Source organism: Scyliorhinus torazame, chromosome 9 (assembly GCF_047496885.1).
Source record: "Scyliorhinus torazame isolate Kashiwa2021f chromosome 9, sScyTor2.1, whole genome shotgun sequence".
In the NCBI taxonomy this organism is placed as follows: Eukaryota; Metazoa; Chordata; class Chondrichthyes; order Carcharhiniformes; family Scyliorhinidae; genus Scyliorhinus; species Scyliorhinus torazame.
In genome coordinates, this window is record NC_092715.1 from 51,815,500 (window position 1) to 51,831,455 (window position 15,956).

Genomic DNA, 15,956 nt, shown 5'->3' on the forward strand with positions numbered 1-15,956 from the left:
TTGGCCACGCTAAATTGACCCTACCTTTATTCTACAATCACTTTGCAATAAAGGCCAACATAATAATACTAATCTTTATTGTCACAAGTAGGCTTACATTTTTTACGCTGCAATGAAGTTGCTATGAAAAGCAGACCATTTCCTTTCCTAATTGCTGACTACACCTGCATGTTAGAGCTCTGTGATTCATGTATAAGAACTCACAGATCCCCATGAATGTCAATATTTCCCAGACCCTCACCAGTTAAACAATAACTTGGGGTTACTGTTACTGAGAACACGTTGCTGAACATGACTCGGGGTTATTGTTATGGAAGAAAGGACAAACAAATATATAAATGTTTCTTTATTTAAAATCTCAAATATTACATGTGTAACCAGCAAAGATACTGAAAAGTAATTCCTCTAACAATGTATATTAATGGATGCCCAGACCTTTGTGAGTCCTGATAAATTAATGATTGATATAAGTTTATGATCCATCAGTTTGGAGCTGGGGAAGGATTAATCCTCTGCGTAGCTCTAGCCCTCCGTCCAATATTAAAATGCAAAATGCAAATCATCCTAGCTCTGGAAACCCACTCTTAAACACTTAATTACCTCTCCAAAGGTGAATGTTAGAATGTGTATGTAGTCTATAGAGGACCGTTAATGTTCTACATTAGGGAAAAATGGAAGCAATGATTTGTAAAAACTGTTGTGATTTGAGGAGATCTCAACAAATATCATTAAAACCCGTTATCTGGTCATAAGCATTTTGTGAACCTTGCTTTGTGCAGATCCACTGGATGGTTCCTACATTACAACAATGACTAAACGTCTGAAGTATTTCATTCATTGTAAGGTGTTGTGAGATGCCCTGAGGTCATGAAACTTGCTGTATAACTGCAAGTTCTTTCTTTCCTTTTATCATCTTAAGTCACTGAGGCTAGTGGCCAGAGCTTGGATTTGCCTAGATCAACATCTCGCCCCAAAGCAAAATTAGGATTGGATGGATTGGATTTGTTTATTGTCACGTGTACCGAGGTACAGTGAAAAGTATTTTTCTGCGAGCAGCTCAACAGATCATTAAGTACATGAGAAGAAAAGGGATTAAAAGAAAATACATAATAGGGCAACACAACATATACAATGTAACTACAAAAGCACTGGCATCGGATGAAGCATACAGGGCGTAGTGTTAATGAAATCAGTCCATAAAAGGGTCATTTAGGAGTCTGGTGACAGTGGGGAAGAAGCTGTTTTTGAGTCTGTTCGTGCGTGTTCTCAGACTTCTGTATCTCCTGCCCGATGGAAGAAGTTGGAAGAGTGAGTAAGCCGGGTGGGAGGGATCTTTGATTATACTGCCCGCTTTCCCCAGGCAGCGGGAGGTGTAGATGGAGTCAATGGATGGGAGGCAGGTTCGTGTGATGGACTGGGCGGTGTTCACGACTCTCTGAAGTTTCTTGCGGTCCTGGGCCGAGCAGTTGCCATACCAGGCTGTGATGCAGCCTGATAGGATGCTTTCTATGGTGCATCTGTAAAAGTTGGTCAGAGTCAATGTGGACATGCCGAATTTCCTCAGTTTCCGCTGTTGTGCTTTCTTGGTGGTAGCGTCGACGTGGGTGGACCAGGACAGATTTTTGGAGATGTGCACCCCTAGGAATTTGAAACTGCTAACCATCTCCACCTTGGCCCCGTTGATGCTGACAGGGGTGTGTACAGTACTTTGCTTCCTGAAGTCAATTACCAGCTCTTTAGTTTTGCTGGCATTGAGGGAGAGATTGTTGTCGCTACACCACTCCACTAGGTTCTCTATCTCCCTCCTGTATTCGGACTCATCGTTATTCGAGATCCGGCCCACTATGGTCGTATCGTCAGCAAACTTGTAGATGGAGTTGGAACCAAGTTTTGCCACGCAGTCGTGTGTGTACAGGGAGTAGGGTAGGGGGCTAAGTACGCAGCCTTGCGGGGCGCCGGTGTTGAGGACTATTGTGGAGGAGGTGTTGTTGTTCATTCTTACTGATTATTAGGTTGAAGTTATGATTGACAGAGAGACTTGGGCAACTTCTGCAAGGTTGAGCTATTTATCATTGTAAGGTTTGAGCAAGTGTGCACCAGAGACAGAGGCCACGCACGTCGAGGTGTGTTCATTCAGTGCAGTAAGGGCGGATTTATCCTTCCTGCCATCTCTCAGCTGAAATACCAACATTTACTCTTTGCAGTTAGAGATTTTGTTTTCCACATGGATTCTCTCTTTTTTGTAGGTCTCTTCCAGGAACTTTTTGTAATTGATCTTTCCTTCCATGTTTTCGTCAAACTTCGACATTACATGGTAGACTTCATCCTCATTCAGGAGCAGATCGCAGAGCTTGAGGACAGCGCGGAACTCTGGCAGTGACAGGTAGCCACTGCTGGTGTTGTCCAACTTCCTGAAGGCTCTACGTAAGGATTTCCACTCTCCTTGGAGCTATGGGGTATAAGGGAAGATGAGAGCTTAAGTTTAGTTAACATCTTTAGGTATGTATTGTGCTATAATTCTAGTTTCTAACCAGATGTGACCATATCCTTGGTCCAAAATCTCAAGGACAATTGGGGATGGACCATCAATGCTGACCATGCCAGTGATGCTCCCATCCCTTAAAATAATTTTAAAAAGGTAGGTGTTAAGGAGCATCTTAAAGGAGAAAAGGTAAAAAAAAATCAGATTATTTAGGGAAAGGATTTCAGGGCTTAGGACCTTGGTAACTGAAGGAACAGTCGTCAATGTTGGGGCAAATTAAAATCGGGGATGCTCAGGAGGCCAGGATTAGATGAGCCCAGAAATCGCTGAGGGTTGTCGGACTGGAGGAGACTATAGGGATAGGGAGGGGTGAGACCATGGGGGATTTGAAAAGAAGAATGAGAATTTTAAGATCACAACCGATCTCTCTGCGGCTTGTGTAGATTACCTTTCGTCGGAGCCTTGTTGTGATGGTGTCCAGACCTGTGCTCTTGCCTTCAGTAAAATTAGTGTTTGGATGCTGCAGCACTGCTACCATGTTGCTGCCCTCTCGCCATTGCTGTCTGCGCATTGCAAATGGTTTCAAGAAATCTAGGTAGGAAACCCTGGCGACGAAGTTAAGAGGGAAATCATCAGTTGAGAGGCATTTTACATTTACAGCAAAGTTAATCTCACATTTCAAAACTTAAAAAGAAAAAGTTTTCTCCTTTAGTCAATCTCAAAATGTTGGAAGTAATAAAGAAAATGTGACTGGATTTATAGCAGTGTCCTTCAGCACAATTCGCTATTTTACTATTGGTACAGCTGAATCTACAGTACTGAGGTGAGCAACATAGGGATTTGGAAAATTATCCACCCTGCTGAGTAAAGTATATTTTCAAAAGTTTGCTTTCGGGATGTGGGCAACATTGACAAGGGAGTCTTAATTGCCCATCACGAGCTGTCCTGTGCTCATTACGAGTCAAGTACACAATGTAAAACTGAAGTCACCTGTAGACCAGACTGTGCAAGAGCAGCAAGTTCCTTAACTCAAGTACATTAGTGAACTAATCTATAACAAGACCACTTTATATTAGCCCACAATGGAACAAATGCATTGAATTCAATTGGATGGATGGATGGATTTGTTTATTGTCATGTGTACCGAGGTACAGTGAAAAGTATTTTTCTGCGAGCAGCTCAAACAGATCATTAAGTACATGAAAAGAAAAGAAAAAGAAAATACATAATAGGGCAACATAAGGTACACAATGTAAATACATAAACGCCGGCATCGGGTGAAGCATACAGGGGTGTAGTATTAATCAGGTCAATCCATAAGAGGGCCATTTAGGAGTCTGGTAACAGCAGGGAAGAAGCTGTTTTTGAATCTATTGTATTTCACAATTGACAAGACGATTGCTAGTCCAGTACACTTTTACACGGTCCAATCCTCCCTGAGGAAAAGTCATTCCGATATTAGCAATAGGCTAGATTTGAATTAGGGTTTCAAGATCTGTTTCTATTGCCGATTAGGTAGATATTGTTGGAAAGTAACACAACCACCAACAATATCACCTATTTTGTATTGTTGTTAAGTTGTTTCATCTCCCACATAAGTGACAGGTAGAAAATACCAGCTGTTTCATCAAGCCTGCCCCACACTGACAATGCCTGAATCATTTAGATCAGAAACTTGCTACCCCCTAGGACACATGTGGAGAATCAAAAACTCACAAAAAGACACACGGGAGTATAAATGGGAAAGCAAATCCAGAAAATACTTCTCCAAACCGCTCAAGCAATAGAATCCAGCCCAGGCGACTACACTGACATTCATCTTTGAATTAATTTTTACATAAGATGTGCCGGGCAGGATTCTCCGTTTGGTAGGCTGGATTCACCGTTTTTGAGACTAAGTGCAGAGAAACTGTGGCGTTTTACGATTTAAAAAATCGGCACCGACCCCTCACCGATCCTGTGACCGGCAAGGGGCTAGCAGCCGCTCCCAGTAAAATTCCCGGCTCCCAAGAATGGACAATCTGGAGAATGGCTGGGTCCGTGGCCGCGCATGGTGATGTCCTGTAGCGGTTGGGCCATAAAACATGGTGCCGGTCGTGCGCGGACCCGACCTGCCAGATAGTGCCCGCCTGGCCACGCCACACCAATTCCCCCAGCCCTCGAGGAAGCCCCCAGCCAGCCGCACGGCTCCCGCCCATCTCAGGCGGCGCTGGACACAGTCCGCAGCTGCCATGCCGGGTTCCTGACCACTGAGACCACACGTCAACCGCGCGGTCGGGTGCTCCGCTCATCGGGGGCGGTGCATCGGGGAGGGCCTTCAGGTGACGTGCTAACGCCATTCCAATGGCATGCAGCATGTGACGTGATGATGCAATTTTGGAGGGGCAGAGGATATAAAACCTGCGTCAAACAGGCGCCGCCCCTGATTTCGGCGTCAGAAGGGATTCTCCATCCAAACGGCGATTACAAAATCGTAGTCGGGTAATGGTGAATCCCGCCCAAGTGTTGCAAACACCAATATAGCCACCAGCGAAGGACCGGAGCATGACTTCGGAATCAGCACCGGGGGCAAACCTCGATTTTTCAATTACTCGCGATTCTCCGTCCGAGCATGATGCGCACTTCCGATGTCACGAGGCTGAGAACCCTGCCCGCCTGGCCTAGCTCAATTTCAAAGGCTTGACTCAGGATGCAATGTGACTACAACACCAGCTGCAAAGCCAAATTTCGAAAGGTCTCAGGTATACCGTTGCACCTAAGAATTCTAGTTTCTACTTCAATATTAACAATACATTGATGGTCACTCTTCGTTAACATGAAAATTGAATTGGCATGGAACTACTGTTGAGCACAGCAACAGCACCTGGACAGATGCATTGAGTAATTCTTTTCCAAGCTGAAGTCAATAGTTTAACTTGAATCTGGCCTATCTCACAGAGTAGTTACCTGTCTCACACTGGCAGTTTTAGCATCATAGTACCATTAAGCTGGTCAGATACAGTTCACATCTTCTCAATTTGGAGATGAAAAAAAACGACCTGAGAACCAGATATCAAAGTCTCCACAGCGATTGTTTTAAAACTTATTATGTTTGCTGATATAAAATTGCCTTCATAAAAGACTATTGTTCAGACATAATTAATTAATCATAAAGCAGGTTGGGACATTCTAAAAGTACAAATTGTCTACTCAATTGCTTGTGAAGTACTTTGGTCTTGATGAGAATATGAAGGGTACTGTACAAGTATAAGTCCTTGCTTCCTTCGCAGTTTCCTGACTGAAATATAAAGGCAAACCTCAGCAGGTCATGTCTCACGTACATCCTTTAAATCAGGAGCAAAGTTTTGAATGCTATCTCGTCCTGGTAACCTTTGTAATAAATCTCCTCCTTCCTTTCTTTACTACATGAGGCTTTTCATCCATGTGGACATATATTGCAGTGCACCAACACTTACCTCAATCACCAAAACATTCTCAAAGAACTGTGAGCTAGGGCAAACTCTAGTGCTATCCATTCTTTGATTGGTTGTTAAATGTGGCTGGAGTTTTAGTTAAATGTTCCTATTCAACTTAACTTTGAAAATAATATCAAATTGAGCAGAATATATATTATGAGAAAGAATGAAGAAGCAGTAAGGTGTAATCATACAACCTAAAATTTCATGGTGTTGTTATATACTTGCATGTGGATATAAACATTAGATAATTAGGACTACAAAGGCAAGTCAGATTGAACTTTTTCAACCAAAGGGTAGCAGAGTAGTTTGATAGGTTTCTAGTATTGAAGCAGACTATATAAAAATATGGTCAAGTGACTGAATGTAGTTCTGAAGAGGAATAGGCTGAGGACTATGATAAGAAGACTATTAGGTAAAACTGATCTGTAAAAAGGTTTGATTCTTTAGAGTTTAATGGATTTTTAAAAATTTATACAATGTGGGCATTTCTGGCTGGGCCAGCATTTATTGCCTATTCTAATTTCTCTTGAACGGAGTGGCATTTTAGAGTCACGGTGTGGGCCAGACTAGAATGGCAGATTTCCTTCCCTAATGGACAATAGTGAACCGGGTTTTTACAACAATTAGCAATGTTTTATGGTCACCATTAGACTCTTAATTTCACCATCTGCCATGGTAGGATTTGAACCCATGTCCCCAGGGCATTATCTGAGGTCTTGTGGTAACTGGTCCGTGACAATACTACACCACTGCCTCCCTGGTCCATATGATTGGTATGATTTTCTAACATAGAAACATAGCAAATTGGTGCAGGAGTAGGCCATTTGGCCCTTCGAGCCTGCAGCACTATTCAAGATGATCATAGATAGATTGGCCTTGGTGAAGCTATGAGATCTAAAAGGTCTACTGATCTCAGTCTTGAACGTACTCAACTTTACCCCTCTGGGGTAAACAATTCTAAAGAATTTGAATAAGATTCACCAAAGATTGAAGCTGATAGAAATTGATCAACAATTCCACCAATGTCTTAGTTTCGCAACAATTAATTAATTAATTAATTAATTAATTTCTCTTTCTTTCTTTCGTCCCTCTCGCTCTCTCACTCATGCACACAGATGCCATTTCGTTTACGGAATTAAAATTTGGCAAGACAAATTAAATAAGCACTATCCCTTGTAGTGACAACCGTGGCTCATTTGGTAGCACACTATTTTCGGAATCGCTACATTCCAGGTTCAAGTCCCATTCTAGGGCAGAAGCATTAAAAATCAAGGCTGACACTCCAGTGTAGTCATGAGGGAGCATTGTACATTAAACCGAGAGCCCATCTGTCTGCTTGTGTGGATGTAAGATCCCATTGCACAATTTTGAATAGGAATAGGAGAGGTATTCCCACTGTGTTTGCCAATATTTATCCCTCAATCAACATTACAGAAAAAACAGAGATTTTTCCAAGTGCCCAAAATTAAAACTGAGCGGTATTCATGAAACTACTAAGTCCTGTAGCTGCATTTTTGTACACTCTATCTCTACAGTGTGGTTCGTGTTACCACATTGGAGTGTTGAAGCAGATAGCACAGATACATTAAAGGGGAGGCTAGATTAGTACATGAGGGAGAAAAGAATATGTGGAGAGGGGCAGGTGAAGTAAAGAGAGGGAGAGAAAGTTGGTGTAGAGCATAAACACATTGGGCCCAATGGCCTGCTACTCTGCAGTAGATTTTGCACAGTTCTATGTTATTTTGGACTTAGTACCTTGTCTGCTCCATTTCCACTCTTGAGGACAGGCTGGCAGTATCTCCCCCCCCCCCCCCCCCCCCACAAACCCCCGCCACCTCTGAGCCCCATCTCCTAAGGCCAACCTTGCTCAACCTCTTTCAGAGTGATGTTTAATTCCCTTGGCAATTAAAATCCATTCTAAAACCTGAGTGTCTCAGCTTCAACAATTGCGAAAGGAGATTTTAATGTCTCCCCTCTCTCGGAGCCCTGATTCAGAGAGTGAACACAGATGAACTTACCGGCCATCCTCACTGACTTCGAATTTCTTTGCCAGCACTTCACACTCGTATTGATTCAGATTCATACACAGCTCAGTCAAGATATCTTTGAACTCTTCTTTGCTCACAAAGCCAGTGCAGTAAGGGTCAAGCTCCTGAAATTCTTTCCTCAGGTCGTCCCACAGGTAGTCTACCTGCGGGTTGCGTAAATCAACAATGTCAACTTGGCTTAGCAACATTGAATTATACAGAGGGTACTTATAAAACATTATGCAAATTTAAACTCGGTAAAAACAAATTGTAAGCAGCATACAAAAGCATAATTCATCAGTTACATAGAAACTTGGCTTCGAGCCACCTCCGCCATTCAATATGATCAGGATGATCCTTGATCTCAACGCCATATTTTAACATAATGCAGTTCAAATGACAAAGCTTCAACGTAACTACCATCTTTAGTGGTACAAAGTTCAGAGTTCCCACTAGTTCAGCTGCTCTCATCATTATTCTTTTAAAGGGGCAAGGTAGCGTGGCCAATCCACCTACCCTGCACATCTCTGGGTTGTGGGGGTGAGGCCCATGCAAACTACTGTCATTATTTTCAATTAGTTTCAACATCATTAACAACATCAACATTAAAATTCCATTACGCATTCTGCTTTCGTATGTCGTTTATAGTTCATTTCTACCCTGGGGCACATTCAGAGTTAATAAAGTTTAAAATTACAAAAGGACTTTTTAAACACTCTATTTATCTGGATACTGAAGAAAGGTGGAGCATGCAATTGAATTGAAGGCTGAGATCCTCACTTTGGCTCGAACGCTGTCTACCAGGATGTCGGACGCACAGTTGAGGTTTTTCGAGCGCATTCGGAAATCGCAGTCTCCCTTCTTCGGAGGGCTGATTTTGGCATTGGGGAAACAGGCGGATTTAGCGGAGTAGCCAAAATGTCTCACAAACTCCAGGAAATCCAACGTCTTATCCTGGTTGGTGATCAGCGTTTGCCAAAGCCTGCGAATCTCGCCACGTGTTACTTCTGGGCAAATGTCAAACCTGGTAGGGCACAGGGGAGGAAATAAGAGTCAGTCAGCTCGACCCCATCGGATTAAGAGTCGGAACATTACGCTAAATGGAGCTAAATGATCAGCAAACTCTGCATGGTTCTTTTATGTCACCCTATTATTGCCAGAGGGGTTAATACCTCCTTCTTGCCATCCCCCTTCCCTCCTCAGATGCACCATCAAGTAAAAGCAAAATACTGAGGATGCTGGAAATCTGAAATAAAAACTTAAAATGCTGGATAAGCTCAGCTGGTCTGGCAGCATCTGTGGAGAGAGAAACAGAGTTAATGTTTCAAGTCCTTATGGCCCTTCTTCAGATGTTGGGAGTCATAGGGACTCGAAATGGTAACCGTTTCTCTCTCCACAGATGCTGCCAGACCGGCTGAGCTTATCCAGCATAGTCTGTTTTTATTGTGCCATCAAGTTACCGTTTCAGAAGTCGATACATAGTTTCATGGTTCAGCCGCCTTGAATTAATTTCATCCAGCTCTTCAAATTCTTTCTCAACCTCTTGATACTGGTTATATAACAGGGTTTTAATAATCTGGAAGAGCTGTGCAGTGGAAAAAAAATCAGAGAGTTAAGCTATTGAGCCAAGCAGCACTTTTTGTATTTGTAAAATACCCGCCTGGGTAATATTCCTGAGTACACGCCAGTCTAGCATTATGCCAGTAACAGTAAGAAGTCTTACAACACCAGGTTAAAGTCCAACAGGTTTGTTTCAAGGAACAGTGCATATCAGTAACAGTGAAGGAATACTGGTAAGGTTTATTTTCATAGTTGAGGTTTCATTATGAAAAATGAAATGAAATGGAAATTGCTTATTGTCACAAGTAGGCTTCAAATGAAGTTACTGTGAAAAGCCCCTAGTCGCCACATTCCGGCGCCTGTTCGGGGAGGCTGTTTTTACGGCAGGGTTGGACATATTGTTGATGAACAGGAGGGTGAAAGGTTATCGGGGGTAGACCGGAATGTGGGGTTGAGGTTACAATCAGATCAGCCCTAATCTTATTGAATGGCGGGACAGGCTCGAGGGGCCGAGTGGCCTACACCTGCTCCTAATTTGTGTGCTGACAGGTCCAAAATCTGCCTAGGCCACTCGGCCCCTCGAGCCTGTCCCGCCATTCAATAAGATTAGGGCTGATCTGATTGTAACCTCAACCCCACATTCCGGTCTACCCCCGATAACCTTTCACCCTCCTGTTCATCAACAATATGCCCAATTCTGCCGTAAAAATATTTAAGGACTCTTCTTCCAATCGCCTTTTAAGGAAGAGTTTCAGAGATTCATAACCTTCTGGGAGAGAAAAAAGTCATCCTCTGTTTTAAATAAGCGATCCCTCATTTTTAAACAGTGACCCCCAGTTCTAGTTTCTCCCACAAGAGACCTCCTCCTCACATCCACCCTGTCAATACCCCTCAGGATCTTATATGTTTCAATCACGTCGCCTCTTATTCTTCAATGGATACAAGCCTCGCTTGTCCAAGCTTCCCTCATTAGACATTCTGCCCATTCCTGATATTAGTCTAGCAAACCTTCTCTGAACTGCTTCCACTGCATTTACACCTTTCCTTAAATAAGGAGACCAATACGGTACGCAATACTCCAGATGGGGTCTCACCAATGCCCTGTACAATTGAAGCATAACCACCCAACGTTTGTCAACAATTCCTCTCACAACACACGTTCTATTCACTTTCCTAATTAGCTGCATACTAGCATTTTGTGATTCATGCATGAGAACACCCAGGGCCCTCTGAATCCCAGGCCTCTGCATTCTGATATGGGCCAAAGGCAGGTATATGGAGCTAGGCCACAGAGCAGCCATGATCTTATTAAGTGGCAGGATAGGCTCGAGGAGCTGAATGACGTAATCCTGTTCCTATGTTCTTAATCTCTTACCATTGAAATAGTAAGCTTTTTTTTATTCTTCATGCCGTAATTGAGAATTTCACATTTCCCCACATTATACTCCACTTGCCAGATCATTGTCCACTCACTTAACCTATTTATGTCCCTTTTATCACTTAACTGTCAGGCAATAACCTAACAAGAACTCTGATACATCATTATTTGTCCTATTCATTGTACTAATGGTTGAACAGGCACATTATTACGATTCAAGATTAATGAATCTCTCAATTCACATGTTATTTGCTTCCGAAACTGGCAATAAAGTCTTAATAAAGGTTGATATGTAAATAATAGTCAGACACATTGCACAGAATCCTATTGCCTTTGGTTTTAACAAAAGGGCCATGACCATTTCTGAGTCCCAACTCCATGGTTTTGGAGGGTCAACTGTCCATGTGATCCTGTGGAACCGGCCAGTTAACAGGCTGCCTCTGGGATGCCTGTCCAATGGAGGATGGCAGACGGGATTCCCAATGACACACTTGAGGTTCTGGAAGGCAGCCTGCCCCACCAGGACAGCTGGGTGCTGCCGCTGTGGGTGAGTGACTGCGAGGGCACCTCAAGGCGGAAGTGCTCTCTGCATGCTATTGAATTGTTAAAACTAAAGTGTGGTCACAGCTACCAGACCATCATTACGGAGGGTGAGCCCCCCCAAAGGATGGCCTGTGGCCACAGCTGTGGTCTGCACTGTGACTCCAGGACAGAAGGAATTAAAAGGGGGTCTTCTTGGTCCCTGGCCGGATGCCGGGGGCATCTGCAGTCACCTACTGGACTTTGGCTTCACCAGGGGGCCGTCTCCAGCACCGGTAATATCCCAGGCCCCGGTGCATCACCAAATGGACCCAAGTAAGCGTTTAATTGGTGATAATTAGGTACCTGCTGCCTGGGCAGCTAGCTGGTGCCAGTATGACCCTGCCTTTGACAAGATAGTGTTGTGTAGACAACCCAGTGGCACTTTTCTAAAACTGCCTACCCTCGCCCCCGGGAAGATTTCACCCTTTGGTTTCATCTTCCATACAAGGTGATATAAAAAGCAGCACCTGCTCAGGAGTTCTACCACATCTCCTGTCTTCATCCAGCTGGTTGAAAGATTGTTTCTCATTTAGTCCTGTACGCCTTGCTATCTTCTCGTCAAAAAGGCTCGAAGCTCCTTTCCTGTCAAAAGTGGATGTATTCATTATTATTGCAAACATATGAATCCGGAGCAGGAGTATACCTCCTGGCCGAACTGATTGTAACCTCAATCCTGCCTACCCCCCGATAACATTTCACCCCCTTTGTTAATCAAGAATCTCTTCAGCTCTGCCTTAAAAATATTCAAAGGTTCAGCTTTCACTTCCTTTGGGGAAAGAGAGTTGCGGAGATTCACGACACTCTGAGGGAAAGCATTTCTCCCCATCTCCATCTTAAATGAGCAACCACTTATTTTAATTTTATTTTTAAACATTTTATTGAAGGCATTTTAAATATACACATAACAAAAATACAAATAACTTGGTGGGGGAGCCACCCGCGCTAGCTCACTAAAGTCGGCTAGTTAATGGAGGTGAGGTGAGAGGAGGGCTACGGACATTGGAGCCTGGGTAGCAGGTTTCGATGGGCCTAGGAGGCGAGCGAGGGGGGGGGGTGGGGGGGGGGGGGGGAGGGATTGATGCTGGGAGATGTTTTTTTGCGAGGAAATGTAGGGGGGGATTTTGGGAGGGGGGGGATGGGGTTCGATGTTAATAATGGATAGGGGCGGGTCAGGCTCATGGGGCAGAGGCCGGTGGTATGATGATACGAAGGGTGGGGGGGGGGGGGTGAGAGACCCCCAGTTAGGATAGTTACATGGAACGTGAGGGGGTTAGGAGGTCCGGTCAAGAGGTCAAGGGTGTATTATTGGGCCGCCAACGTGGCGATGGTGCGTAAGTGGGTGATGGAGGGGGATGAGGCGGCATGGAAGAGGCTGGAGATGGCGTCCTGTGTGGGCACGAGCCTGGAGGCGCTGGTGACGGAGCCGCTGCCGCTTCCTCCAACGAGGTATACCATGAGCCTGGTGGTGGCGGCTACCCTTAAATTTTGGGGGCAATGGAGACGTCACAGGGAGGAGGTGGGGGCCTCGGTGTGGTCCCCGATTCGGGGGAACCACCGGTTTGTCCCGGGGAAGATGGACGGAGGGTTCCTGAGCTGGCACAGGGCAGGTAGTAGAAGGATGGGGGACCAGTTTGTGGTCGTGAAGTTCGCGAGCCTGGGTGAGCTGGAGGATACGTTCGGGCTCCCCCCGGGGAACACCTTCAGATATATGCAGGTAAGGGCGTTTGTTCGGCGGCAGGTGGTGGAGTTCCCACTGTTGCCGCGACGCGGGGTCCAACACAGGGTGCTGTCGGGGGGGGTGGGTTGGAGTGGGGAGGATCTCGGCAACGTATCAGGTGATGCAGGAGGAGGAGGAGGCCTTGGTGGAGGAGCTAAAGGGTAAGTGGGAGGAGGAGTTGGGTGAGGAGATTGACAAGGGGACGTGGGAGGATGCCCTGGGGAGAGTGAACTCTTCCTCCTCTTGCGCGAGGTGCTGCATAGGGCTCACATGACCGGGGCAAGGATAAGCCGGTTCTTTGGGTGCGAGGACAGATGTGTTGGGTGCTCAAGGAGCCCAGCAAACCACACCCACATGTTCTGGGCATGCCCAGCGCTGGAGGACTTTTGGAAGGGTGCAGCGAGGACGGTGTCGAGGGTGGTAGGTTCCAGGGTCAAGCCGGGCTGGGGGCTCGCAATATTTGGGGTGGCAGAGGAGCCGGGAGTGCAGGAGGCGAAAGTGGCCAGTATTCTGGCCTTTGTGTCCCTGGTAGCCCGGCGAAGGATTCTTCTTCAGTGGAAGGATGCGAGGCCCCCAAGCGTGGAATCCTGGATCAATGATAAACGATATGGCGGGGTTTATTAAATTGGAGAGGGTGAAATTTGCCTTAAGGGGATCGGTGCAAGGGTTTTTCAGGCGGTGGTAACCGTTCCACTTCCTGGCAGAATGTTAGAAGATGGTCAGCAGCAGCAACCCGGGGAGATTGGTTCATTTTTCTTGAGGGGGCGTGTATATTTGCCTTTGTGTTGATGAAGGCTGTTAATTTATTATTTATGTATTGGTGAAAGTTTGAATTAAAATTATTTTTTTTAAAAAAAAGGTCAAGGGTGCTTGCGCATCTTAAAGGTTTGAAAGCCGATGTAGCAATGCTGCAGGAGACTCACTTTTTTTGTTTTTTTTGTGAGTTGAGAATGGTTTTATTGCATTGTAAAGTTCTCTCTTTTACAGGAAAAAGAAGTTTGAAGTAATTTTGCCAATATAGATACATCAATATCCCTTTAACATTTGACTATACGATTAAGCAAACTATTTTGATGGATTTCTATTCCTCGATGTTTTATTTATATTCTGTGAGAACAAACCTTTTACTGTAAATGACTTAATAGGCATCAACAAACTACCCATCCAAAAAAAAAAGCTAGAAGCAACTAATACACTTAATTCAACTAGGTTTTCAGAAAGAGAGCGAGCCTGTTTAATATAAAACCAGTCAAAAATGTAATAACAGACAGAAAGAATTTACAATACATGTTTTACGATACAGGCAATGAAAACAGCTAACAGAATGCAGCTTCAGCACCTGGATAGAGGAATCATGCCAGGACCACGGCTGTCAGTCATTCGCCTCATGTCTTGATAGCCACTGCCTTGAGAACCGGCATGCCAACTATTCCGTGGTCCTCCTGACTCACGACCATGACGTTCCACCACCACGTGCCTATCGTGGTAATGAGATGGCTGAGTATTCCCGCCTCTGTCTGCTATTGCAGGTCTTCCTCCATCTTGGCTATTATATCCAGCCATACTGCTTGGTGGCCCACTTCGCAGATTCTGTCCCGATCTCTCTGTTTAGTGGTGCCCATGCCACCACTTGGCTTCCAATCATCTGGTCTAGAAGAGTTATGACTTGGCCAACTGTGATGGACTGCATGGTCATCCATTCTACTTCTGTCAGGAAAGTTTCTCGATGGGGATATCTTTTGTAGATGCTCATGCCCCCTGCTACCAGCTGAGCGATCCCGAATTGTTACAGTTCGCCGGTCCCCTCTCTCCCTAATTTCTCTCCGTTCAGTATTTGCATTAAGTTTGCTTCTTTGTTGGGAGGTTGGTCTTCTGGAATCACCATATTGTTTTGGATATCGGTTATACCCAGTGTCCTCTCTGCGACTACCAGAACGATTCTTTTTCCCATCTCCTTGATGGTTGTAACAATCCCCTCGTCTATCAAATGACGATGGTACCCTGTGGCCAAAGTCATTGTAACGGTTTGGTTCTTGACGACTATAATCAGAACCATGACTGAAACGGGCGTCACTGTCCAAGGCCCTCCTTTTGTGTTCATTCCAATAGGGCTCATCGCGCCTGTTATCTACATCATGTGGACATTTTAAAGAATTTCTTCTTTCCTGTTCATAGCGGAGCTGTTCTTGTTGCTGACGAAGCTCTTTGCAGGAGACTCACTTGAAGGTGAAGGACCAGGTGAGACTTAAAAAAGGCTGGGTTAGTCAGGTGTTTCACTCTGGATTTGACGGAAGGGCTCGAGGGGTAGCGGTAACGGTCAGCAAAAGAGTACGCTTCCAGATGGAGAAGGTGGTGACAGATCAGGGGGGTAGATATGTGATTGTGACAGGGGCGCTGGAGGGGAGATTAGTGGCGCTGTTAAGAGTGTACGGCCCCAATTGGGACGATGTGGGATTCGCGAGGAAGGTGTTTGGGGCCATCCCCGACTTGGACACACACGAACTGATAGTGGGGAGGGACTGGAACTTGGTGCAGGAGCCAAGGTGGGACAGGTCACGGCCGTGCTCGCTGGTCCCATCAGGGGGGGGCGAAGGCGTTGGCTGGACTAATGGTGGAAATGGGAGGGGTGGACCCTTGGAGGTTTCTGCACCCGAGGGAACGGGAGTACTCGTTTTTCTCAGCAGTCCATAAGGTATACTCGCGGATCGACTTTTTTGTGGTGGGGAAGACTTTGCTGGCTGGGGTCAAGGGG

General features: G+C 45.2%; 1 protein-coding gene across 1 annotated transcript in view; it reads right to left on the bottom strand.

Moving 5' to 3' along the window:
* Positions 1 to 331: 331 nt before the first annotated feature.
* The window catches only part of LOC140429965 (EF-hand calcium-binding domain-containing protein 6), a 168,524-nt gene continuing 152,899 nt past the window's right edge, over positions 332 to 15,956 (bottom strand). The window contains exons 15-20 of the mRNA XM_072517552.1: positions 11,955 to 12,069; positions 9,428 to 9,552; positions 8,748 to 8,991; positions 7,959 to 8,131; positions 2,931 to 3,087; positions 332 to 2,449 (exon numbers count right to left, since the gene is read on the bottom strand). Of these exons, the coding sequence (XP_072373653.1) occupies positions 2,192 to 2,449; positions 2,931 to 3,087; positions 7,959 to 8,131; positions 8,748 to 8,991; positions 9,428 to 9,552; positions 11,955 to 12,069 (1,072 nt within the window). The 3' untranslated portion in view covers positions 332 to 2,191. The remainder of the gene's footprint in view (positions 2,450 to 2,930; positions 3,088 to 7,958; positions 8,132 to 8,747; positions 8,992 to 9,427; positions 9,553 to 11,954; positions 12,070 to 15,956) is intronic.